Source organism: Oryctolagus cuniculus, chromosome 3, assembly GCF_051225735.1.
Source record: "Oryctolagus cuniculus isolate XC-2025 breed Fujian yellow rabbit chromosome 3, ASM5122573v1, whole genome shotgun sequence".
In the NCBI taxonomy this organism is placed as follows: Eukaryota; Metazoa; Chordata; class Mammalia; order Lagomorpha; family Leporidae; genus Oryctolagus; species Oryctolagus cuniculus.
Genome location: NC_142869.1, coordinates 175,887,046 through 175,914,628, shown reverse-complemented (window position 1 = coordinate 175,914,628; position 27,583 = coordinate 175,887,046). Strand labels below are relative to the sequence as shown.

At 40.7% G+C, this 27,583-nt stretch overlaps 1 protein-coding gene across 1 annotated transcript in view; it reads left to right on the top strand.

Moving 5' to 3' along the window:
* CNTNAP2 (contactin associated protein 2) overlaps positions 1–27,583 on the top strand; it is a 2,149,916-nt gene that overhangs the window by 1,499,137 nt on the left and 623,196 nt on the right. Inside the window, exon 12 of the mRNA XM_089329590.1 lies at positions 27,045–27,164. Within this exon, the coding sequence (XP_089185716.1) occupies positions 27,045–27,164 (120 nt within the window). The remainder of the gene's footprint in view (positions 1–27,044; positions 27,165–27,583) is intronic.

Below are 27,583 nucleotides of genomic sequence, written 5' to 3'. Positions count from 1 at the left end.
GAGTCACAGCTCCCCTCCTTAGTCAGCTTCCTACCAGCATGTACTTTGGGAGGCATCACATGATGGCCAAAGAACTTGGGTTCCTGTCACCCACGTGGGACCTGGATGAGTTCCTGCTTAGGCCTTGCTCAGCCCTGGCTGTTTTCTCTCTTTCTCTTTCTGCCTTTAACTTCAAAATAAATAAATAAATAAAGCTTAACAACGTTAAATGCTTTAAACATTGTCACAGAAACATGCACACATTTTATGTGTGCATTTTTCCCAGAGTGCAGAAATCCATGAGGAGTAGGTTGTCTTCCTCATGGTACCTAAAACTGTGCCTAGCACAATGTCAGATGCTAACAAAGGGCCCTCTGAATATATTACTACTTTTTCTTTTCCTACTTCTGTGCATTTCAAGAAGTTATGTGCAGGCATTTCTGAAAATCTCCTAGGAAAGTGGCTTAGTGATTATTTTGATTCTAAATTTCTGGAGAAATGTTTACACATAACCCCATAAAACCTTTCAATAAACAATTTCTCAAAATGGTGAAAGTCATATGTAATACAGAAGGGACCAAACCATAAGAAGTAAAAAAAAAAAAAAAAAAAAGATCATAATCAAGATGCCCTAAATGTCAGACGATGGTTTAAATGTGTTGAATAAAATGTGGTCCTTGACCAGTGAAAACTTCTTTGCTGCAGATAATTATTGAAAGGGCATAGCTTTTTCAGAATATTTCCAACTTTCTCCTGTTGTGATAGTGACTGTGTGCAAAAAAAAAAACTCAATGAAAAAGAAACTGCCTGCCTATCTTTGAAATTTTCATAGAGAAATTTGTAGTTTGGATGCTTCGGGCAGTAGGAAGTAAAAACAAATTCAGTCATTCTTAACTGAAAGTCCTGATATGTTTACACCAGCTTTTTTCCTGGATGTTTTCATCTTATTTTTTTTTAACCTGCTTGGTTCCATCAACCAAAGACTTTACAATTAAGAGAGGTAATGTATTTTTTTCCATCTGTTTTAATTGGTCTCCATAAACATGTCTTCCTTGTAATTGGTGATAATAGACTACAATGAAAGGAGATGGTTCATGAATGTGTTTTCTTCTGTGTAGAAAACAATCCTGTGCCTAAGCTTTCTTCACTGTCTTACAGCTTTCTGTCTACAATGGGTCATAAAAGAATAACATATAGGCTCTTGTGGGGTGTGTTAGTGAGCATTGTGGGTGGCTGGGAAACCATTCACTCCTAAATATTCCCCTTCATCAGATGCCAGGATGCCTGAAATTTCTTTGGTAGCAAACAATGGTACTTTGCCTTTCAAACTCACACTTTTACAAGCTGCCCAGGGAGAGCTGTCTGCAACCAGTCACATCATGATGAGAATTGGCTCAGCAAGTCTTTGCTCTCTGCTGCAAATACTAAAGAACTAAATAAAGAGCTAATTAGAGATTCATTGGAAGTTAAGATGTTAATGTGGGAAGAATTAAAGGATTGTTTTGGAGGAAAATATACCAACTGTGGAAGCGTACCCTAGAATAACATTATGGGTTAACGGGAGGTAATTGAGAAATACTTTGTTGGTTTATTTGCTATTAGTCCTGCTATCAGTACCTGATATTCAAAGCTTTTAAAAGCTTCTTATATTTTAAGCTAATAGCAAAGAGTCATAAAATTAAGTTTAAACACAGGGACAGGCATTTTGTGCAGCTTGCATCGCCCACACACCAGGTCAGAGGGCCTGGGTTAGAATCCTGGCTCCTCTCTTGTCCATCTTCTGTGAAACAGCTGTGTAGCTGCATACTTGCTGCCCATGAAAGATACCTGGACAGTTTCCACTCCCGTTTTGGGCCTGGCCCACCATTGGCTGTTGTGGGTATTTGAAGAGCAAATTAGTTGATGAATACTTTCTCTCCATCTGTCTCTCTGTCTTTCAAAATAAATAATTAATTAAAATAAGACATATGATGAAAAAGGGGTGTTTGCCTTTTTCTACATAATCCAAGAGGAGAATTAGGAGATCCTGCACTATGTTACAGGGAGTCAAATATCAGCTCAATTTAAAAGAAAACTCTCGAGCAAGTAGAGCTGTTTGACATTTTGTTTCCTCCACAATAATAAGCTCTCTCTCAATAGATCTGCTTATAAAGAGGCTAAATGATGGAGCAATATGTAAAATCAACATTAGATAATGATTTAAGTTTACCTAGGATGTTTCTTCTGATTTAAGAATGTTTATAAATTAGGTCTTAATTGATAAGCTAATACATTCTTTAATTATTTCAAAGAAACATAATTATAAATATCGTTTAAAAAATATAAGCTAAGTTCCCAATCATCTACAGTACTCTGCTTATCTTTCCTGCTTCCAGCATAGTGGTCCTTAGGAAGGTAATAGCTGACATAATAATCATTGGTACCTATGCAGTACTCAATAAGCACAAGACTCTGTTAGTGTTCATTCCTCACAAAACTCTCCAAGACAGGATGTGACTGCTGTCATTCTGCAGTTGACAGAGCAGAAGGAAAGTAAAGCACTCAAGCTTGCCAGGCACAGAAATTTCAGTCAAATGTCAGATTGGCCTGGGTCAGAGTCCAGGCACTTGTCAATGACACTAGCCTCTCACTAGTTAGTACCTCTTGAGAAGCCACTAGGATGATCTCAGAATACTGAACTACTAGACTTGTTGAGATTCTGGAATTCTGAATTGCATTATGTTTCACCCCTGTCGTCATAAATCTTTACCTTTGTACAAACCAGGAAAATAAATCAAAGGCAGAACAACCTTAAAAACCTTAAAAGCCAACAGTGATTGCATGGTGACTCCACTGTAGTGACAGCATCAACTTCCAGTTGTAATCAGGTAGAGACTTTGATCACGGAGTACAGTCAAATACTTTGACTTTTTGCATAGCATGGATCATGACTTCATGAGTAACCACAGCAAAAAGAATCACAGGTTTATAGTTTTAGAGACGGAAGAGGTGTTAAGAATTGTCTACTCTTACCTTTTCACTATGGAGATGAGGATATTGATTTCTACTGAGAGGATCCTGTTTCTAAACCATTCAATGGCTGATAACTGCTTTCTCTGACTCTTATTAGCTCGTACATGCCCACTCTCATATCATAGTCAAGGGAGACTTTTAATGAAATTGGATTACCTCCTTCTACATCTTTAAACTCATTTAGAGGTTCCTCTTTACTACCAGACTCAATCAAGTCTTGAAACAGAAGTACAAGTTTTTTGATGACCTATTCCCTAATTGTCTTTTGTCTCATCTCTTGCTCACTCATTTTGAAGTTTGGGCTCCAGTGACTGTAGATATCCTCAGATCCCCAGAGCTTTGTACTCTGACCTCTGAACCTAGGCACATCCTGCACCCTCTGTTGTACAGCATTTTTCCTGGCCTCACCTGGCTACCTCCAGCCTTAATCCTTCACATTATAGCTTAAAAGCATCAAAGCAAGCCAACTCTATCCTCGAAGTTGGATTTTCTTAGTTTTCTTTTTCAAACACCCAATTTAAATACATTTGCCTGTATTTTTCTCAAACCTGTGTCAGATAGAAGGATAATTTCTATTTCTGGGTGTCAAAATACAAGAAGTGGGATCAGAATTTGCACAATAGCAACATAATATCCCATGTAACAATATAGCAAGGATTCACTACCTATAAAAGCAAGTCAACAAAACAACATTTCTGGGATCATTTGTGAGGATATCATGTTGGTATAGCATTAGCCAGTGATTGATGTAGATAATTATGAAACCTGAGTCATCAAGAAATGGCAATTACATTTAATGTACTATGATTAAGGAGGCAGAAAACTATATTAACTTTTTAATGATTTTTACAAAAAATGCTTAAAATGAAACGAGTTTTAGTGCTTACAGCAAGGAAAACAGTTCATTTGTGATTCTATGAGAGTCTCTTTGCTGTTGGGGAATGTGATAGCGGACAGTCAGGAGACCTGAGTTCTGTCTGATAATTGACACTGAACAAGTGAGTGATTTGGGTGAGTAAGCCATATGACATCTATCACTCAGTATAAAATAGAGGCTAAGAACAGAGGCTATGAACTCAAACCTAATTCTGTCCCATTACTTTAAAGCTATGTAGACTTCTTTAATCTCTTTAAGGCTTACTTTCCCTCTTTGTAAAATAGAAACAGTAATACCCACCTCATAGGATTACTATGAGAAACAGATGGCATAACACCAGCAAAACACTCAGCATGGAACGTGACACATAGTAAGAGCTTACACATCTGTTGTTGTTGTAATTATTTGCAATGAGGGAGATAGATGATCTCCAAAGTCTTCTCAGGCTCTAATATTTTATGGTTCTGCGAACAACATATTCCCAAATGATGTCGGATAAATGAGGTCTCACTCTGCACTGGGCAAGAAATCAATATGGGCAACTTTCAGTTGTACTCAGTAAGGTAAGGTGAATGGAGTGTGAATCATTAAAACTTCAGCTACACTCAATATATTCAAATTTGTCTTAGAATACAGAGAACTTTTAAAAATAATACTTCCTGTCCTTCTCACATTGTGTTTAGTGATTAATATAAGTATGCCATTTCTATGTTCACCAAGAGAAAAGAAAAATGCAGTGCTAGGTACTATCACCAGCAACAGATATGAAATCAACCAACAACTGATTATGATAGCGGAGAAGTCGAGCAGAATAATACAGTGTTGGCACAGGACATGGCCACGCCTGTGGTCAGAAGCCAGCAGCACATCTCACGAAGCTTTTGCAGAGTTCAGGGTAGATCAGGTCCATGCATGTGTTGAAATTCTAAGAGTCAGAAGATGACCATTGAGTTTTTTCTACTGATACCTAAATTTTCAAAACAGAAGCCAGGTATAATTAGAATTACCTGGTACAATGACTACTATAGCTACCATCCAGCATTATGATGTTCGAATCACCTACTCTGTCATTCAGGTGTGCTTCCCCACCTTGCACACAGTTCATCATTTATAGTAGTACCCTTTTCTTTTTTTTTTTTCTTCCTCCTCGTCTTTCTTCTCCTTTCCTCCTCCTCCTCCCCTTCACTCCCTCTTCTTTTGAGTGAAGAATTCGATCAGAGATATTTGCATCTCTCAAAGGAAAGTAACACCACAAAAAGCAGAAAGCATAGTAGGAGCTTAAGCTTTGATATCTGAGTAATATTATTCTCTAATTTGTGTAAATCACCAAAGAACCACAATGAACTCTAGAAGTCCATAGGATCCAGTTTTTGAGTTCACAATTCAGCTAAATTCTCTTTTTATAATAGGAAAAAGCACCACAGAGGCTATGTGCACTCCTCTTTCCAATTCTATGTTCAGTTCCCCATAACTGTTTCCCCCAGATTTACAACACTAGTAGTAAAGAAATGGTTGTTATTATGATTAATTTATAATTTTAGATATAAAGCTACTTATTTTAAACAAAATAATTTCCAAATATCCCTTATGTCAGAGAATGTTTATTTTAAATGGACTAAAGACTTAAATTACATATCTCCCAAAAGAGATTTAAAATACCATGTACTTAAATGAGGCTTTGGGGTGGCATCTTACACAAAGCAGACAGTGAACAATAAGTGAAAACGCAACACCCATGTGTTGCCAGTGTACCATAAATGACATCCTTGTACAAATAGTAAATCACCAACTAAAGTTTACAATGGTTATGGCAGATAACAAACTATGCTTAGCAGTATGTGATCAGTAAGCTTATAGAAAAAGTTTCAACTTCCCCAGCCTGAGAGAAATTTAGAATAAGTAATAGTTCACTACCAATGTACATCCTTCAGAGTGACAAAAAAATAGATGATAATACCTACTCTTGTTGGGGATGGATTAAAAGAATCTTTATCCATTTCTTCCAAAAATTGTAATTTTATAGGCTTTTGGAAAGCACTCTTCAACTATATATTCAAATAAAAATGCAAGCCCTCTTTCCAGGATTATATAGAACTTTTGCCTTTGTTTTTTTTTCTATTAAAAATTTCATAATAATATGTATATATGTATAATACATATTTGAAATACATTTGATAATTGTATTGGTGTCATGATGAACATGATTCCAACTGGATTCCTTATTATAATATTCATTTTTTTTCTGCTAATTTTAAGAGAAATCAAGGTTGAGACATTTCCTAGGCCCTAAATGTCGCTTAAGCCCTGGACACTTGACTTTGTGTGCTTGATGACGGCAGTCCTGACTCAAGACTCAAAAATCTCTGCCATAAATAAGAACTTCAGCAAAATTTCCTGTAGTGCGGTAGTAGTAGCAAAAACTGGACACAAAGACTTTCAGTAGATAAGAGTTGAACAAATTAAGTTGTTCATACTATGATCCCATTTTAGTAAAAGAAAAACAGGATTGTCCACAGATGGCAGCCAAATAAGGGGCTCTGGCAACCATATCCCTGCAGAGATATGAACATGAACAGTTATTCACACACCCAGGTACCTTCCAAAGACCTGTGGAACCCAGGTGAGGTACCACAGTTATAAGAAAAGTCATACTGAGGCCAGCGCCGCAGCTCAATAGGCAAATCCTCCACCTTGCGGTGCCAGCACACCAGGTTCTAGTCCCAGCCAGGGCAACGGATTCTGTCCTAGTTGCCCCTCTTCCAGGCCAGCTCTCTGCTGTGGCCCGGGAGTGCAGTGGAGGATGGCCCAAGTCTTTGGGCCCTGCACCCCATGGGAGACCAGAGGAAGCACCTGGCTCCTGCCATCGGATCAGCGTGGTGCGCCGGCCGCAGCGCGGCGGCCGCAGCGCACCGGCCGCGGCGGCCATTGGAGGGTGAACCAACGGCAAAGGAAGACCTTTCTCTCTGTCTCTCTCTCACTGTCCACTCTGCCTGTCAAAAAGAAAGAAAAAGAAAAGCAAAAAAAAAAAAAAGAAAGAAAGAAAAGTCATACTGAAGAAGAAAGAAGGAAACAACGGCCTACATCACCCCTCCCCCAGCTCCGAGGAATGGGCATGGACAGATACCTCCTACTTGGGAGGAGGAGAGGAAGAAGGAAGCGAATCCCAGTGCTGGGCCCACTGTGAAAAAACTGAGTCGGACTGATCACCCCTTGTGCCAGCCCCCAGACCCACAACTGTGAAGTGAATATTTGGAGCTCTCACAACCAGGCCATCTAGACGACTCCTCTCCAACCAGCAGAAAGTGAAACTCCAGCCACATAAGAGGCCAGGAGAGGGAACTTAGGACTTGACCTTTAAGCTCAGATCCAGGCCAGCCACACTGAGACCCGAGCACTGCGGAAGCGCAGAGGCGTCTGTCCCTTGGCCACTGCTCGTGGATTGAGCTTTGAGACCTGCTTAGCAATAGGCAGAAACCCGTGTTCTGAGTGGTTGATGTGTATCACTTGTATCTCCAGTGGGCTTGGAGGACACCTCTGGGATTTTGTAGGGACCTATGACCAGAAATCAAAAGTGACAGGTCTGGGGCCAGTCCTGAGGGCTCCCTTTATTGCTCACTCTCCCAAATTCGGCCAGTCCACAGGGGCCAACAGACTGTCTTGGGCCATAAAACTGGTTTGGTAAATCCTGATGCTGGGTGGATTCTAACAGTTTCATTCTAAGACAAACACCTGTGGATGGGTCTCTGGTCTTGCCCCAGTATCAGGAAGCAACCTGCAGACTGCTGAGTCAGATTTGATTTGGTGTATGTCTCCTCCAGCCCCCTGCAAGCATTGGGTGCATCTTCAATATTGCATAGGACCTGGTGACTGTGACACCGAGATGTGACCCACCAAGGGCCTGCCTCAGGAGCTGGGGAGTTGCCTCTGTCACCCTTCCTACAGTACTGAGGGCTGACAGCAAGGGATTATAGGATTGTTCTGGGACTCAGTGCCAACTTGAAAAAACCCAGCATCCAGTGATTCTAACAGTTCTTGTCCCCCGGCCAGTGCCTGCAGACCTAACCTCTGGACCTAGTTCAGTTCACAGCAGACTTCTGTGGTCCCAGTTGGGCAGTATTACACCCAACCCACATCTCCCCTAGCTGACAGGAGTGGCATCAGGCAATGAGCCCACCTCTGTAGAGACAGACCATAGCAGGGTAAACTCTAGTCCTATTCCCAGGCATCGCAGGTCTTGGGCTCCAGATGTGATCCAGCAGTGTTGCATTGGTAGACAAAGGCTGAGCCTAACAGGCCCAGGAAGAGACTTCTAGGAATGGACTACCTTTATTTAGGTTTTCTCCAGTTCATACCTAACAGTACTGTTTGGTACTGAAATGGACAAACTATCCATAGGAAAATATACATATTGCTTAGAATTTCTAGACAGCCACAAATGAAGTCAGATTTGTAGAACTAAACTTTCCATGTACAGATGGCATTGTAAACCAACAATCATCAAGAACTTCCAGAGAACTATGACCTATGACCTCGCTAAAGAGCAAGATAAGATGCCACATACTACCCATCTAGGAATTAAAATTTCCAAAGGCTTGAATAAAGCTATTAAAATAGCTGTCATAAGGAAACTCAACAAAATTCTTGAGAACACCAAGAAATTATTTAATATCCTAACACAGAAGTTTTATAGAGAGATGGAACTAAATTAAGTAGAAATTCTTGCACTAAAAAACACACTAAGTGAAATTAAACATACAATAAAAAGGGGCCAGTGCTGTGGTGTAGCAGGTAAAGCGATTGCCTGAGGTGCCGGCATCCCATATTGGTGCCAGTTCCAGTCCTGGCTGCTCCACTTCTGATCCAGCTCTCTGCAATGGCCTGGAAAGCAGTGGAAGATGGCCCAAATCCTTGGGCCCCTGCACCCACATGGGATACCAGAAGAAACTCCTGGCTCCTGACTGTGCATCAGCACAGCTCCAGCCATTGCAGCCACCCGAGAAGTGAACCAGCTGATGGAAGACCTCTCTCTCTCTCTCTCTCTCTGGCTCGCTCACTCTCTGCCTCTGCCTTTCAAATAAATAAATCTTTTAAAAATACAATAAAAGGCATCAATAGCAGAATGGATCAGAGGAAAAAATCAGTGAACTCAAAGACAGGCTGTTTAAAAATACACAGTTGTAAGGGAAAAAGAAATGAAGAAAGATTACAAGAAATATGGGATAGCATGAAAAGAGCAAATATTCCGATTGTTGGAATTCATGAGGGACTTGAAAATGCCAAAAGAGTAGAAAGCGAATTCCAAGAGATAATTACAGAAAGCTTCCCAAACCTAGAGAAAGATACAACTATCCAGGCAGAGGAAGGTCACCAGCCAGATTCAACCCAGCCAAGCGACCCCAAGACATATTATAGTCCAGCTGTCCAAGGTTAAAGATAAAGAGAGGATTCTGAAACCTATGAGAGAAAAGAGTCGAAAAACACATCAAGGGCCCTGAGTTTCCTTGACTGGCGATATCTCCACAGAAATCTCACAGGCCAGAAGGAGTAGAATGAGACTTTTCAGCACTGAAGGAAAAACTTGCCAGCCAAGAATAAACTCTCCAGAAACACTGTCCTTCAGATAGGAGGGAGAAAAAAGACGTTTTTTCAGCCTAACAAAAGCTGAGAGAATTTATCATTACCAGACTTGTGTTACAACAGATTCTAAAGGGAGTTCTTCAAACTGAAAAAGAGATGCTAACAAGTAAGACAAAAATATCAGAAAGTAAAAAAACTCACTAATAATAGTAACTATGCAAGCAAACTCAGAATGCCCTAATATTGTAAATCTGGTGTATATGCCATCTATATCTTTAATATGAAGACTAAAAACTTATAATCACTGTAATTTGGTACTATTTGTTAAGGATTTTTTTATTTATGTTTTTTAATATTCATTGATAGCTTTTTTGTTGTTGTTGTTGTATCTTTGGTTTTGTTATCAAGACAATGCTGTACTCATAGAATCAGGTAATGTAATATTTTTGGTATCTCTTAGAAACTCTTTTGCTAGTCTCATCTGGGCTAATTTCTGCAACTGCAGTCAATTGACAGCTTGACTGAGCTGTGCGGTCTATGATGACCATACACATGAGTGAAAAGTGATATGTATCCAGAACAAGCTAACCCAGGGTTCTTCATGAGGAGCAGAAATGTTCTTAAGAGTCACAGAAGATAAGCCCCAATATTTCAAACCTGACATTACATCATGTCTGCTAACGTATTTTTACCCAAGACCAATTACAGGATCAGACCCAGAATCAATGTAGGAGGAACCACACATGAGAGTAGATTCAGGGAGTGTGATTCATTGGAACACATTACTGTAAAATTCTACCACTGGGTGTAACTGCATACTTCTGGTACTGAAGAAAATCAGCAATGAGAGGGGAAAACAGAACTAATTTCAGTTGGAATTACGTTGCATACATCTTGATATTGTTCATTCACTAATAACCATCATCACGTCCCTACCCTCTTGTCTGCCATATGCTGAGTGTGGTACACATGAAAGCCAATTTTCTGGTAAGATGACATTGATGGACAAGTCTGTAATGAACACTGCGTATTTAAGTGTTGTAACAACATCTTTGGGGTTTATGCATTATAACGCCTTAGTCTAGATTATCCTGGAGGCAAAGCTTGAGCCAAAGGCTTTCTTAGAGTGAAATCATTTGTAAATATAAATCTCTGGTGCTTGGGTGAAGCCAGGTTACTGGGAAAGAGGGAAACCCCATACAAAAATGCATTATCAAGTTTGCAGTGGCTGTGTGAGGCTGGTATTCATCACCATGGGAATTTTGAGGAACCCTATGGAGCACACTGCCGATCCTTATGCCAGTGATATACGTGAATGAAATTGGCTCTCATCCACCTCTGGTGCCAAGAGCCTTGACGTTTGCGCATTTCTGGAATACGCATGTAAGAGGCCAAGTAGGTTTCTGAGCATGCTGCAGCTCTGTGGCATCAGTGAACTCTCATGGCAAGAAGCCGGGGAACGTAACACATGTATTATCCTGAATCTGTGATCAAACACAGGGAGAAATTTGTCAACACAACAGCGGCTCTCGTAAGAGGTGGGGCCAAAAGGATGTAAAGTGATACACCCACATTGTCTGATGAACTCTGTCCTTGCCAAACTGTCACAGGTTCATGCCTTGCATTAAGTTCACTGTAAGCTATGTCCATGGTGCTTGCTAGCAATCTCTGCAAAGTTTTGAGAAGTTTTGTGGAATAAACTACAACCTCTGTTGTTCCAGCAGAATCCAAGTAATACTTGGTATTACGCATCCACTCCTCTGGTCACCCTCGGTCGGTATTTTGACTGCTTGCTTGTCTCGAGCAGTGGCCCAGACGTTTCTCTCTAAGGTCCAGGCCCTTTACCTTACCCCTGACCAGCTATCGATGCTGCGATTGCTCTTTGACCATCATGCTGAGCACCGAAGCACCGACAGAGTCTGTGTTCAATCCCACTGGGATTCAGGCATGCTTCTCTCACCCCTTAGAAGGAGTAGCAGCTCGAACTTCTCATTATAATCCAGATCCACAATCTCTGACAGTATATTAGTTGCTCTGTTTTTTTGGAGGAAGCCAAAGTGACCAGGATATAAGCATCATTTCAAATACAGGGGAACCCTATACCTGAGGTGCATGGTAGGACCAGTATTTTCCATGGTTAACACCCGTATGGTGCCCCTGCTGAAGTCTGCGAAAGTTAGTTATCTCAGCAATGGCTGGAATAAGGGAGGATACACAGAGATATGAAGGTGCAGGCAAGATGTATCAGATATAAGATACGTACGCCACATATAAGAATTGTCCATACCACTTCTTTCTTTTCTTTCATAATTTCTTACCAAATGCACATTAGAATTAAAGTTGTTCATGTATAAAATACATGCATTATATTTGAATTGTTTGTATATGTTATAAAACATAAATACACCTAGTGTATTTATCATCATCAAATTATGAATTTTTCTTTATGGAACTTTCCCCTGTGAAATAAAATTTTTGGAAGGATTTAGTAATTTTACTATATAAGAAATGGGTATCACAGGTCCTTAGCAGATATAGCTCATCCTGCTGTTAACAAAATAAGTGCTTTGTAAAAATGACCCATAATGTTCACAGATTGAAGTTCTGATAGACTATTACTTAGCTTTTGTTAATTATTTTCTCATTGTCCTTTTTGAAAGATTGAGTGTGGGGAAAAGAATCTTAAGAGAAAGAAGTTGCTGTGGGGAACAGCACAGGCTCCACAGCAATGCCTGTGAGCCCCTGGGGACACACATTTGACAACTCTCCTGTTTCCCAGACAGCCATCGCAGATGTTAGATGGTAATCAGGGGCGGAGAATGTTCCGCTCAGGGCTGGATGAGACCACGAAATCATCCGGTCTGGTGCTGCCGAGTCAACTGTAGGCGGCATTCAAAATTCAATAAATCTGTATAAAGCTAATTTTTTTAAAGAGTTGAGAGAGTTACAGACAGAGGGAGAGACAGAGATAGACGTCTTCCATCTGCCAGTTCACTCCCCAAATGTCCACAATGGCTGAGGCTGGGCCAATGCAGAGCCAGGAGCCAGCAGCTTCGTCTGGGTCTCCCCCATGAGTGCAGGGACCCAAGCACTTAGGCCATCATCTGCTGCTTTCCTAGGCCATAGCAGAGGGGTAGATCAGAGGTGGAACAGCTGGGACATGAACTGGCACCCATATGGGATGCCGGCACCATGGGCAGATGCTGAACCTACTATACCACAGTGCTGGCCCCCAAATTAATTTTCAAATTGATAATCTGGCCCATGAGGGATGTTATACATATTCAAATTGCCATTGGCAGAAAAAAAGACTCCCTACCCCTGTAGTAGATGAACTAACAAGTAAAGGCAGAAGTAAAACGATTGTTCTTATGTGTACTTATAATATGTACTTATATCAAACAACATTGGTATAAGAAACCATTATTTTATTTGGAAACACTGGATAATGCGATATTTTTTATAATAATTTCCACAGAAATTAAATATTCTGTGACCTTTTAAACTATTTCATGCCATCAGATACCATGCTGCTAGGGAAGAAAACATAGTAAACAGTGGGGTTGGCACCATGGCACAGAGGGTTGAGGCCCTAGCCTGCAGCGCCGGCATCCCATATGGGTGCTGTTTCAAGACCTGGCTGCTCCACTTCTGATCCAGCTCTCTGCTATGGCCTGGGAAAGCAGCAGAGGATAACCCCAGTCCTTGGGCCCCTGTACCCACGTGGGAGACCCAGAAGAAGCTTCTGGGTGCTGGCTTCTAATGGGCTCAGCTCCAGCCATTGTGGGCACTTGGGGAGTGGACCAGTGGATAGATCTCTTTTACTAGCTCTCTCTTGCTCTCTTTCCCTCTCTACCTTTCTCTTAACTTTGCCTTTCAAATAAATAAAGTCTTTTTAAAAAAGTATATCATGGTTCTTCCATACATAAAATGAACATTGTCCAAACATGTATAGGTTTCCCTGTCTTTCTGAATGAGAACATAAGCATAACATAGCTTTCTCCTAATGGCCTAGTCTGTCATTATCATGACAAACTATTCTGCAAGGCAGAAATGCACATTTTTCCTCTTCCCCTCTGCTGTAAATAGGATAGGTGAGGTCAAAGTAACGGGAGAAAAGCTTCTCTTACAGTGAGTAATTCAATGTACAAGTTGCAATGTGCCTCAATATTTTAAAGCATTATTACCTCCCTGGTTCATGCCTGGGTAAAGAATGGTGAAGGTTGGGGCTGGCGCTGTGGCCTAGCAGGTTAACACCCTGTCCTGAAGCGCCGGTATCCCATATGTGTGCTGGTTCTAGTCCTGGCTACTCCACTTCCCATCCAGCTCTGTGCTATGGCCTGGGAAAGCAGTAGAAGATGGCCCAAGTCCTTGGGCCCCTGCACCCATGTGGGAGACCCAGAAGAAGCTCCTCCTGGCTTCGGATTGGCACAGCTTCGGCCGTTGCAGCCAATTGGGGAGCGAACCATCGAATGTAAGACCTCTCTCTGCCTCTCCTCTCTCTGTGTAACTCTTTCAATTAAATAAATAAATCTTAAAAAAAAAGAATGGTAAAAATGTTGATCCCTTAATCTCTACTCAAGTGGCTTATTTTGAAGATGGGCAAATTCTGTTATTTGTTTCTGACTAGGACCTCATGCAGCAGGAAGTGCTGTAAATCACATTTAACAATAGTAAAATTCTCATGTTTTGAAACATGTCATTATAAAACAAGCCTACCTTTTTATAATCTTCCCACTGTCAGGGAATTCTTGTATCCTAAATCTAAAGTAAATGCTAACATCCTGAAGAACTCTGAAATCACCCATAATATCTTCACCACTACACTGATGCTTAAATAATAGGGCAAGGGATAATAAAGTGTTAGCAAAGATAATTCATTTTTATGGCCTTTGAAATGTGAACCATCAGCTTAAAACATTATGGAGTGATTGACCTAAGAGAATGTGAATACTCTCCCATCAAATTGCTCATTCCATAGACAAAAATTCATACTCAGAAAAGTGAAGTGGCAAACAATTGAAGCCTATGGACTTACTAAACCCAAACACAAGAAAGGAATTTTGACTTATTAACCCAGGGATCTTCGCATTGTGTTAGTCTTCTTTATGACCTTCTGCTACGGTAAACAGTCTGTTTCTCTTTTTAAAAAAAACATTTATTTTTATATATATTTTTTAGTTTTAATTTTTGATTTGTATTTAACAGATTCAATGTAATTTGTAGATATAATTCAAAGAACCTAATGATATTCCCTTCCTCCCTCCCTTCCACACTCTTTCCTTCTCCCTTTCTTTTTTTTTTTACTTTTTGAGATAACATATTTTAAAATTACCTTGCAGTAAAAAGACTTAATATTTCACCAAAAAACTTAACAAGTAAAAAGGCAAAAAAAATCCCTAGTTTAGTGGGAATATAGCTAATGGCTATAAATAGTAACTGAATAAAAAATGACCTGTTTCCTTTTCAAGTTTTAAGGCTCACAATTTTTTATGATGCATCTTTCCATTAAATTTAAAAGGTTTTATTTGACACTTAAAATCAGTCCTATTTCCTCATTCATTATGTCCAATATATTAAAGTAAAATATTTTTAAGATGTATTTATTTATTTGAAAATTAGAGTTACACAGAGAGGGAAGGAGAGGTGCAGAGAGAGAGGTCTTCCATCCACTGGTTCACTCCCATATTGGCTGCAATGGCTTGAGCTGCACAGATGCGAAGCCAGGAGCCAGGAGCTTCCTCCAGGTCTCCCCATGCAGGTGCAGGGGCCCAAGGACTTGGACCATCTCCTGCTTTCCCAGGCCACGGCAGAAAGCTGGATTGGAAGTGGAGCAGCAGGGTCTCAAAATGGCACCCATATGGGATGCCGGCACTGCAGGCGGGCCTCTACCCACTAGGCCCCAGTGCTAACCCCAAAGTAAAACACTTTAAAGGTGTAAATTAGTATAAAATATAATTATCTTTTTATTATTTAAGTCACTAGGATGACTTTACTCAAAATGACTGCAGTTTGCATTTGGAGTTAGCACTCTCTCATCAGAAACACATTTGGTTTCCTTAATAAATTTTGTTCAGGTAAAAACTATGGGACAATTTTCCCACTTCTTTTTCCCTTCCTTGATGCACACACACAAGTTATAAACAAGAACAATCTGTTCTGTTTTAGGTGTTTTTTTTAGCAAAACACAACTTAACACCCATTTCCATGCTATCTTCAGGAAAGGAGAATGCAATACACCTTCATCAAGGAGATCAGTGTAGAAAACTTAGCCTGATATTTAAGTCAGGGACCATGAAGGCAGAATTCCTTCATAGCCTGGCTCTGCCTTTTCCTAAGTGCATAGTCTTGTACAATTTAAATAGCTGTCCTGAGCAGATGGCAGTGACACAGCCTCCATGACAAGAGGAGCCCTCAGAGAATAGCTCCTTTTCCAAGCCAGGAGAAGAAAAACAGGTAGGGGACAGGATCATGTGATTGAAGGGCAAGAGAAAATGCAGACAAGTGTCAGGGCGCAGAAGCTAAGAACACATTTCAACGAGGGGACAGCCAACAATTACAGTGTCTATACCCTCACAGAGAACAAGACTTCATGGAAGTCATGGTAGACGTCCATGGTGCTCCAAAAAGTGAAGCAGCAGTGATATCATTGTGACCTGCAGACTTAAGGGGCAAGTGGTAGAGAAACCCCAGTTTGCCTACATTGGGTGAAGAACAGGACTGGGACAATATGGACATTTCTTCCTCCACCTTCCTTACCCACCAAGATAAGGGAGACCAGGATAGATGTACAGAGAATACAGAGCAAGTAGAAAAAGAGGGAGAAGAATCAAGAAAGCACTCTTAAATTAACTGAGCACAGGTGGAGTAACATGGCATTAGGAAGATGGAGTCCCTCTTCCTGCTTCTTTGCAAACTCCTTTTTATCCTTTAAGAATCAGTTTCAACTGACGTCACAAATGAAGGCTTCCTGAACTATCCTAAACTGAGTTATCCAATCCTTTATCTAAGTTCTCAAAGTCCTTTATTTCTATCTCTTTTATACCATTTAATAGGTCATACAATATTTTATCTGTTAACATGCCTGTCCCATATATTATTAGATAGTGAATCCTCTAGAGCCAGAATCTATGATTAATTTGATTTTTATTCTTTGTAGAAAGCATAGTACTAAATACTGGCACCATATTAGTACATACCACCAATTTAGTTAATCAGCAATAGAGAAGGTAAAAGGGGGGGCCTGGTGTTGTGGCACGGTGAGTTAAACTGCCACCTGCAGCACGAGCACCCCATGAGTGCTGGTTTGAGTCCCAGCTGTTCCACTTTTCACACAGCTCCCTGCTAATGTTCCTGGGAAGGCAAAAGATGATGATACAAGTACTTGGGCCCCTGTCGCCCATGTAGGAGACAGGATAGAATTCAAGGTTCTTGGCTGCCGCAAAGTCCAGGCCTGGTCTTTGTGTCCATTTGGTTAGTGAACCTGAAGATAGAAGATCTGTCTATTTCTGTGTCTGTCTCTCCCTCTCTTCATATAATTCTGCCTTTCAGATAAACAAATCTTTAAAAAAAAAAAAAGGAGGGGGAGAAGGACCTGCTGAATATTCTCAGAGTTATAGTGAAGGAGGTAGATATGGATGCTGACACATTTTAAGTAAATCTTTTTAGTCTTATTATTTGGACAGTGAAAATGAGAGTGAGAAGGTTCAAAATGGGAATGAGAAATTAAGTAGATGGAGCAAAAAGATGGTACAGCAATCCCTACAGGATCTGAGCAAGTGATAATCAGGACTGGTGAGCTTTATTGTGGAGATTAAAGTGAGACAGCATGAGTTTTTAATATGCCCATTTGGTTTTTGGAGACTTCCCTTCTCCATACCTCCTCTTAGAGTTTTCTATTATTTAAAAGTAAAAATGAATGAAATACAGGTAGTACTGTCCAGATTGAGTCATGAAATACCGGACCATTTGCTATCCTGTAGAGTAGAGGTCAGAGAATACCAAGAATGGATATTAACATTGCCAAGAAACTTGATAGCCATAATCATACAAAGGCAAAGCCTTCTAGTTTTGTGAGTAACGTTGCAAATGTATGGACTTTGTTTTCTTTAAAGCAGTGTCTTGAAATCAATGCAAATAATAGTAGGATTTGGGAAGAATGAAACAAAAAACAGAAATGGGATGGGTGTGGGGAAGGGAGAGAGTGGAAATAATAAAAAGCAAATGTTGCTCCGGTTTCAAAAACAACAACAACAACAACTTGTTGAGTAAGAGAACTACAAGTTGTTTTTTTCTTTTAAAAAGAAACCAAAACTTTTCTTCATTTTCTCCTAAATTACTGTCTCTCCCTTGAGATTTGGACAGGTGAAAGAACCCATTAGAGGGCTGTAATGAATAACACCTTCTACAGACACTGTATTCATGGGGAGATCATAACACAAAATTGGCATGCGGAATATCTGTTTTTAAACCCATACTCTCCCTACTGTCATTGTTTGCTGTGTGACAGTAATGAGACAGTTGTTCCTATGGGAAATAATGTAATTTACTCGGGGCATTCACTCAGTCTTAACAGAAAAATCCAAAGAGACGGAGAACATATGAGGTTAATATTCAAGTGTTAATGAGGACATAGCTATTGTGAAGCTACCATTGTACTAATTAAAAATAATTGCATGGTCCTAGAATTAGGGAGCTTTCAGTGAGGCAGGTCCCAAGGTCATTGTCACCTCTCTGGATTTTCAGCTTGGTTGTGCACAAACCTCAGGAGTCGCCTTAACAGGAATAATTAGGTTCTAGGAAAACCAATTTCTTCAAACAAATTCAGTAGAACCCGACTGAAACCAGAAAGCCAATTAGTTTCCTAGTTTCAAATGAGAGACATCTCTTTACAATAAAGAAATCTATTTTTGAAGCCAGATAAAGATAATAAAGTGGCTTCATGGTTGAAGAGGAATCAGAGTAGAGGAGACCCAAGAAACCATCCTAGCCTGAACATGGCCAACTAAAGTAGGTGCCATATAAAACATTTCTGTTGCACTCATGTTTTAGATTAAATGTCAGGGCTGGATTCCAGGAAGCCAATGTCTCTTTGAAGTATCTTGTGACTTAGTCCCTACCATGGTGAGTAGAAATGGGGGCTAAGCAACAATGTCTTCCAAAACGAAGCTGGAAGGTGAGAATGCTTGTAAAAATTGATTCTCAAATGTCATGCTATAACATTCAGTCTCAAATACAGTATGAAATTATCTTATGTTTTTCCCAGTTTTAGTTTTTGTTAGAAGTAAACTCTGTCCATCTTATGTGCCATCAGGGAGACTGAAGATGATGTTCTGAGTACAAATTTTGTGTTTCTGTGCATTTTTGACTTCTGATTTTTTTGATACAGGTGATTTTTAGTCACTTCTAGCATTACAAATGCTTTTCCAGGTAATGACAGGAAGGATGCATGCCCCATGCTTATTGGCCTTTTTCATGATACAAAACCTAGAAAGACGTGGTGAGAGCCTCCCTGAACGCAGTAGCATCAGCAGAGCCCAGGTATTCTTGGAATTAGCTGGTCTTTTGTGTTTCTCCTCTTCCCCATTCTTTATAGGATGGTTTATTTCCTAGTGCATTAGGTCTGTTGTACATCTGTGAAACTTTTTCTCTTCTCTCTGCCAGTGATTAGGCAATCGTAAGAAGCTTGCTTTGACAGTGTTTCTCCCCTCCTGGCCTTGACTAGGTCTAGGTGAGCGGAGGAAGCACATGTGCAGTGTTCTACTGATGCTGTAACCTTCAGGACCATTTGGACCTTTAACCTTCGCTACAAAAGTTTGACTTCCTTCTTTTGTCTTCATTTATTTTTCAGCTGAATACTGCTTTTATTATTCAATGACGCTAGAATACATTAGCTCCTCAATAGTGGCTGCACTTTAAATAGAGCATTTATAATATATTCATATAGGTATACAGAGAGACTTCATTTTCAATTTTTTAAAGTCAGAGACAAAGTGAGAGACAGAGACCTTCCATCTGCTGATTCACTCCCTAAATGCCCACAACACCAAGACTAGGCCAAACCAAAGCCAGGATCCTGAAACTTAATTCAGTTCTCCCACATGGGTGGCAGGAACCTAAATACTTAAGCCATCAACTTGCCTCCCAGGATGTGCATTAGCAAGAAGTTGGAATTGGAAGCAGAGCCTGGACAAGAACCCAGGCACTCCAATATGGGATACAGGTGCCCTAACCGATGTCTTAACCACTGTTCAAAATACCCACTCATATTTTCATATTTTACAAAGATAAAGTCCTCGGGGCTGGCATGGGTGCATGGCAGGTAAAGCCGCCACCTACACTGCCGGCATCCCATATGGGCACCAGTTCAAGTCCCAGCTGCTCCTCTTCCAGTCCAGCTCTGTCCTATGGCCTGGGAAAGCACTACAAGAAGGCCCAAGTCCTTGGGCCACTGCACCCACATGGGAGACCCAGAAGAAGCTCCTGGCTTTGGGTCAGCACAGTTCCAGCCACTGTGGCCAACCGGGAATTGAACAAGCAGATGGAAGACCTCTCTCTCTCTCTGCCTCTCCTTCTTTCTCTCTGACTTTCAAGTAAAATAAATAAATCTTAAAAAATAATAAAGTCCCCTACCCCCTAAAATACGCCAATGGCATAATCTACAGAACAAGTGAATATGTAAACTTGTATGGCAGATACCATGTGATTAAATCAAGGTCATTTGCTTGAGATTATCCTGGATTATCTGAATGGACCTAATGTAAATACAGGGCCTTTAAAAATTCTCAGAGAAGAGAATGACAATGACAATGAAAGCATAGATTCAGAGCAGTGTAGCCTGGGAAAAATTCCACCAGCCACTGCTGACTGTGCAGATGGAAGAATGAGACAGCCAAGGAATGCATTCAGCCTCTAGAACCTGGAAAAGGCAATAAATGAAGTCTTCCCTAGAGTTTTCAGCCGAACTGACCCCTTAAATTTAACACAGTAAACCCTGCTTTCATATTCTGACTAGAACCTTACAATCATAACTGTGTCCATATTTCCAGAACTGTAAGATGATAATTTGTGTTAAGTCTCTAAGTGTCAGGTCACTTGGTAGAGCAGCAATTAAAAACTCATAGTATCCTTTACGATCTTCCATTGTATGCCACATGGTGTTATGTGGGGAGCAACTGGGAGCAACTTGGACTAGACTGTTACTGGAATTAAGACTTATTCTATGCATCTGCTCTCCCACAATATGGCACTGGGAGAGGAGGAAACAGCTTCTACACAGCTGCCTCCAGTTCAACCAATAAGCAGCAGGACCTGCTCCTGATTGGAGGAGAGCAGCGTACTCGGCATGTGGGTAGCAGAGTTGGGATTGGTGGAAGAGGACTATAAAGGAGGAGAGAGACAACATGCACCAGGAACATCTAAGGGGAACATCTATCTGAAGGAACACCTGTGCAGCCCCCGAGAGAGCCGGCCGGTGGTGTGCCGCTCCCCCGCGGAAGTGGGGAAAGTGGCTAGGGGGAACCGCCCTTCCACGGAGGTGGAAGGGTCGGTAGCCAACCCGGAAAGAACCAGCAGCACACCCAGGGAGGGCCGAGCAGACAAAAGAACAGCGCAGGGTCCTGTGTCGTTCCTCCACGAAGACGGGGAGCGACAGTGTTAGACAGTATTGTTTAATAAATATGAGCAAGATACTTAACACTTGTCTGTTCTGAGTTTTGGCATGCTATGAAATTCAGTCTGATGTGTTCAAGTAGTGCCATTTCTGAATAACTGAGATTTGCTAATGAATTAATAGAACAATATGAGACTTCTTATTTGGGACTTAGAGTTCCAACAGAGAAACTTTACCAATAGATCGAAGGTCTTCATGCATCTATTTACTTTGCCATCAGCCCCATTACCTCACTTGTCTGTGAGCAAACCCCAGTTACTGATGATGGTCCCAGGTGGGTTCTCCCTTTGCCTTGTGCTCTGTCATCTGCTAAGTCTTGATGTGCAAAGATCATGCAACTCTGCTAGCATTCCACTGGTAAAGAGTAATTTGTTGAGGTGGGCAGGGTCAGTTCTTTCATTAGCTCACTTTGCATAATATTTAAATATATATAAGCAATACTCTAGTTTACAAAGTATGTGATTTCATTTAATTCTCACAATAATTTGATAAAGGGGTTATCATTGCCTTCATTTTACAGTCGAGAAAGCAAAAGGTTAGGGAGAGTTTACAGGTAGTAAATGAAGGAAGGGAGATTTGAACTAAAATTTCCTTATTCAGATTATAAAAGTAATGCAATTTTACTAAATGACAACTGCCCTTGTCATTTACCCCCGTACTCTATATATGATATATCTTATAGTGTATTCTTAGTGAGAAAATAATATAAACTGTACACATTACAAAGTGATGTTGCAAATACCGAAAAGTATGAAAAGCTTTAAGTCACCCATAAACTGTTTAAGATACCCACTGTTATTGTCTTCACATATTTCTTTCCAAGTATTTTTTGTACATTCATAAATATACACATTTTTAGGATTTATTATTATTTTTGACAAAGAGACAGAGGCAGAGTCCTGCCATCTATCATTTCAATCCCAAAATGCCTGCAACAGCCAGGCTGAGATAGGCAGAAGCCAGGAGGCAGGGAGTTAATCCAGGTCTCCCACATGGTGGCAGGGACATGACTATTGCCCACCGCCTCCAAGTGTGCACAACGGCAGGAAGCTGGAATCAAGAATGGAGCCAGGACTGCAATACAGGAATTGCAGTGTGGAATGCAGATCATCCCAGCGGAGGGAACTGCTCCCCATACAACGACCCCTACCAATATTGTGCTTTTATCTAGAATTTTAAATCTCATTCCATTTTAATATTCCGAGGGAGGTTAAGTGGCATTTCAACCTTATTACATTTAGGATTTTACTGTATTGCTTAAAACACCCACATCCCATGTCAGGTGCCTGGGGTCAAATTCCAGCTCCAGCTCTTGACTCCAGCTTCCTGCTGATGTGGACCCTGAAAGGTAGCACTGATGGCCCAAGTGTTTGGGCCCCCATGTGCGAGACATGTATTGAGTTCCAGTCTCCTGGTTTTTATTCTAGTTCAGCCCCAGTTATTGTGGGTATTTGGGGAGTGACTAAAGGGATGAAATATCTCTGACTCTCCAACAAATAAATAAAAATAAAAATTTACTACCTTTAGTGATCTAATTTTCTTAGATATTTAAGTATAAAGATTAATCCATGCTTTTTAAAATCTAATATTTTTATTTATTTTCATCTATTTGAAAGGCAGAGGAACTGTCAGTGAGATCTTTGTTTGCCAGTTAGGCCAAGCCAAAGCTAGGAGCCTGGAACTCAATCCATGTCTCTCATGTAGGTGGTAGAGGCCCAACACTTGAACCATTATCCACTGCATCCCAGAATGCAATACCAGGAAGCTGAATCAGAAGAGGGGGAGCTAGGACTCAAACTGCCATTCTAATATGGGATATGGGCGTGTCAGACGGTGGCTCAACCTGCCACACCGCAATGCCTGCCCCTGGTCCATCCTTCTTGAGCTAACTTCCTTTTCCGGACTACACCCACATTACTCAAAATGCAGTCTGAGTAGCAGCTGCACCAGCAGTAGTTGGGAGCTTGTTAAGCCACAAGTTCTCCACCAAGTCAGACTCTAGGGTGAAGCCAGGAATCTGTTTTAATAAGCTCTGCAGGTGATGCTCACACATGCACAAGCTGGGACTGAAGTCCCTAGTTTTCCATTAGTTGGATGAGGCAAATGCAAGTAGTGGGTTTGTCATGGGTTAAAGACAAGGAGAATAATTGTCACACTTGGAAGAAAAAGAGAAGCAGTCTTGTTTACCAACATTTCCTACATTCCTCTGCCTTCAACATCTACTATTAGCAAATTATTGAGAAGTGGTCATAGCCCTTGTTTAAGTCTTGTATACTTGCCAAGAAATACAGTAGTCTCCTAAACTTATTCAATCATGTTTTAAGATACATATGCCTCTACCAAAATCAGAATAGCATGAAGCATAGGTAAATTTTAAATTCAACTCTGGTAACTTTTTCTAAAATATCTACTGTATTAGGTTGAAGTAAAAAAGAAAAACACGTTTTACAGACCCTGCCCTTATGACAATTCACAGTCCTATTAGGAAATAGGATTTTCATACATGAAATTCAGTTAATAACAGTCAATCAAGTTCTAACTACACTCCAGTAATACAGTACATGCAAAAAGCAGTAAGTGCCCTGGATTCTACAGAAAGACATACTGACTACTGAGAGTTTCCTTAAGAAGGAGATATGTTAGTGGTACCTAGACAGTAAGTATCATGTTAATAATAAAATGCCAAAAATGCCACCTGTTAAATGTTTATCATGGATAACACACTGTGTAAAGCAATTGGTGGGGATTATCTCTTCCAATCCTCATGATGTCCTTTCATATACCTGTTATTCTCCAGATAAGGCTAAGTGGAGTTAGGAAACTTTGCCAGAGTTATAGAAGTAGTCCTTTGTGGAGTCAGCATTTGAACTTAAATGTTTACTTACAGAGGTGTGCTTCTTACCCCTTCTGCCTTAATTGCTAGCTCTGATTAAGAGGTTCTGTGGATTGAGAAAGAAGGTTGTGGCATATTGCAGACAAAAGAAACCCCAGAAAGAGTAAACATGAGTTAAACACGCTCCTGGAGCACATTTTCCAGACCAGCGTGCGAGGTTGACATTAGCAAAATATTGCAAACAAAGAACTAGGTTTGAAAAGTTCTTCTATGTGTGCATGAGGGTCTGTGATATAGTATCACAGATATTAGAGAAACATTCTACATTTTTAACATAGTGAAAGTGATGGTTTATGACTAGACTAACATTAATTAATGGGCCTAATTGGTGACAAATGAAGAGGTATTTTAATAGAACAATCCCCTTAAGAGTGAATGTTATAAACCAGATACTGATAGATAAGAACAATGACAGGAATTTTGGCAGAAGGGAAAGAGAATGAGTGTTAATAAATAATAGAAAATAACATTTTTTCAACATTTTCTCTCTATACTTTTTACTTAAGAGGCAGAGGGACAGACACACAGGGAGAAAGAGGAGATCCCATTTGCTGCTTCACTCCCAAATGCCTACAGTAGCCTCCCATGTGAGTGACAGGAATGTGATCAGTTGCGCTCTCATTTCTGCCTCCCAGAGTCTGCTTTGTCAGGAAGCTACAATCAGAAGCAGAGCCGAGGATCCAACCAGTCCCTCCACCAACATCTTACCCTCCAGGCCAAATGCCCAACCTGGTGAAAGATTCCAGTGCCATATGGCCACAGGGACTAAGGGGAAGACCTTGTAATCTGAGCCTGACATCATAGATTATATTGAGCTATACCAAAAATGTGGAGAGGTGGAGTCAAAAATTATTAGGGCAGTTTATTTTCAGATTGTGAGCTTGGCTCATTCTTAGCTCCCATTTATTCCTCGCCTCCATGCCCTGCTGGCCTCCATGCCCTGCTGATCTTAAAAAAATGTCAGTCCAAGTACTTTTCGTTTGTTGTGTGCCGGGCATCTTCCAACTGCTGTATGGCAAAAAGGGCCTTTTAAAAGCTCTCTTTATCTTTGCATCTCTTCCTATTGCTTTGCTACACAGAGTTTTCTTTTCTTTTCTTTTTTTTTTATTGACAGGCAGAGTGGACAGTGAGAGAGAGAGAAGCAGAGAGAGAGAGACAGAAAGTTCTTCCTTTTCCGTTGGTTCACCCCCCAATGGCCGCCACAGATGGCGCGCTGCGGCCTGCGCACCGCGCTGATCCAAAGCCTGGAGCCAGGTGCTGCTCCTGGTCTCCCATGGGGTGCAGGCCCCAAGCACTTGGGCCATCCTCCATTGCACTCCCTGGCCACAACAGAGAGCTGGCCTGGAAGAGGGGCAACCTGGACAGAATCCGGCGCCGTGACCGGGACTAGAACCCGGTGTGCCGGCGCCGCAAGGCGGAGGATTAGCCTAGTGAGCCCCGGTGCCGGCCCAGAGTTTTCTTTCTAAAACCTACATTTAAGTATGGAATCTTCGTGCTTAAAAATTAAAAATACCTTTTCCATGCTTTTTATTGCAATATGTACTTGATGTGACATTTCAGATAGGGCATCGGTACAGTGTATTACCTAAGTAAGATTCTAAAGAGATGGAAGATGGGCAAATGAATAATTACAGTGGGACAAAAGGTGGCTGGGATCTGCTTGCTTCTCGAACTACACTTTCTTCCCGCAGCACTGACTGCACCGGGAAACCAGAACAATTGGTAAACAAGCTCTGCTCTCTGCTCAAAGGGCTCTACTTGTATTGTTTGCAGCTGTGTTTGCAGTGCCTGGCCCACTGCCCAACACACAGGCACTCAACTGTTTGCAGAAAGACAGAAATGAGAGAAAGAAGAAGGGTAAACCAAAGAATTTTAGAAATGTTTCAGAGGAGTGTGCTATTGTTGTTGAAATAAAGGGACGTTATTGGGGGGAAGCCATTGTAATCCATAAGCTGTACTTTGGAAATTTATATTCATTAAATAAAAGTTAAAAAAAAAGAAATAAAATAAATTGAAAGTTTGCCATCCTCAGGAAGCCATAGGAAGCCAAAGGAAGGCACAGAGGATTTGGTAAAGGAACATAACAAAGTGAGGTCCCAGAGTCAATACTCTTATTTCATATTTAACATACAACAGGTCCTGGGAGTATGACAGGAGTGCACTTTACCAAAAATCTCCACTACTTGTGTGTCAGGTCGGCAGCTTTTTACTGGAAACACTTCTTAGTTTTGTGAAGCAATCATTCACATTATTGATAAATGCCAGGGTGGAGCTGTTAAAAAGAAGTTTTCTCAATAGCATCTTAGATGTTCTCACAACACTGGAAATATGTAAATGTCCATTTTGTACTTCTGAAAACAGGTGCAATATCTGTGAGAAAAAGAAAATTGTCACAAGCACAAAAACAAAAAGGAAAATAATGAAAGAAACCTGTAATTTAATTTACATGAATGTCAACTTTCTGCACAAACTAGATTTGATGTAATTAAAGCACCTGTAACAAATAAAATGAGTCAGAAAAATCTCTCATTTTTTCCTGAGATAAAACAAGATCAAAAATCACATACAATTTGTGGGAAAGTTAAACTATGCAAAAAAAAAGTATGTGTGTGAATGAGTACAAAAAGGAATTTTCTTTCCTCTCTTAGTTGTTAGCCCAAGAAGGCAAACAATATTTGTGACATTACAAAATAAGGTCCCTTATAATATGTAGATGATATCTACAAATAACTGTCAGTTAAAGTGATCATGAGTGTCCATGAAACAAACATTACGTATGTTTAACAATTTATTTATTTTTGTTTTACAATTTGATTGTTATCGTCCTTTCCCAACTATAAAGTCATTGGAGGAATTCACTGTCTATGTTTGTTAACTAGAGAAAACACCAAGTTCTTCATTCACATTTAGAGACAAAGACCGCTTGCTCTTGTTGTCCCTGCTGCACAGGGGTTTGCCAGCCCTGGCGGTGATACTGGGGCAGTGCCTGGGGAGCCTTTTCTCTTCGTGTGTTCACGTAGGCTGTTTCATTGCAGCTATCTACGAACCTTCCTGCGAAGCCTACAAGCACCTGGGCCAGACGTCAAATTACTACTGGATAGACCCTGATGGCAGTGGACCCCTGGGGCCTCTCAAGGTGTACTGCAACATGACAGGTAACTGTGTCATAGTCATGTTTTATAAAGATGGCTTCTCCATGGGCTGAGGATCAACAAGTCCATGGATGCCCTGTTTCTTCAGTGCTGAATTCTTAGCACCACATTTAAGGAGCTAAATATTGCTGGCTTTGTTACGTAGAACGTGAGATGCATCTCTAAAGCAGTAACCTGACACTGTGTATTTTGAAAATTCTGCCTTTGACTTAAACAATTACTGGTTTGCATTGCAACACATCAGTATGTAGGGGAAAAACCCAAGTGGGTTAACAGAAAAATCTAGTTCTTGAAGCAGCCTCCATGAGTAATGGAGACCAGGACAGTTTCTTGTCATTGCTCAAACTCCTCACTTCCCCAACAGTGGATACTTAGACACTGTGCCAGACCTGCCTCCATTCCCCACAGTGGAAGAACCTTTG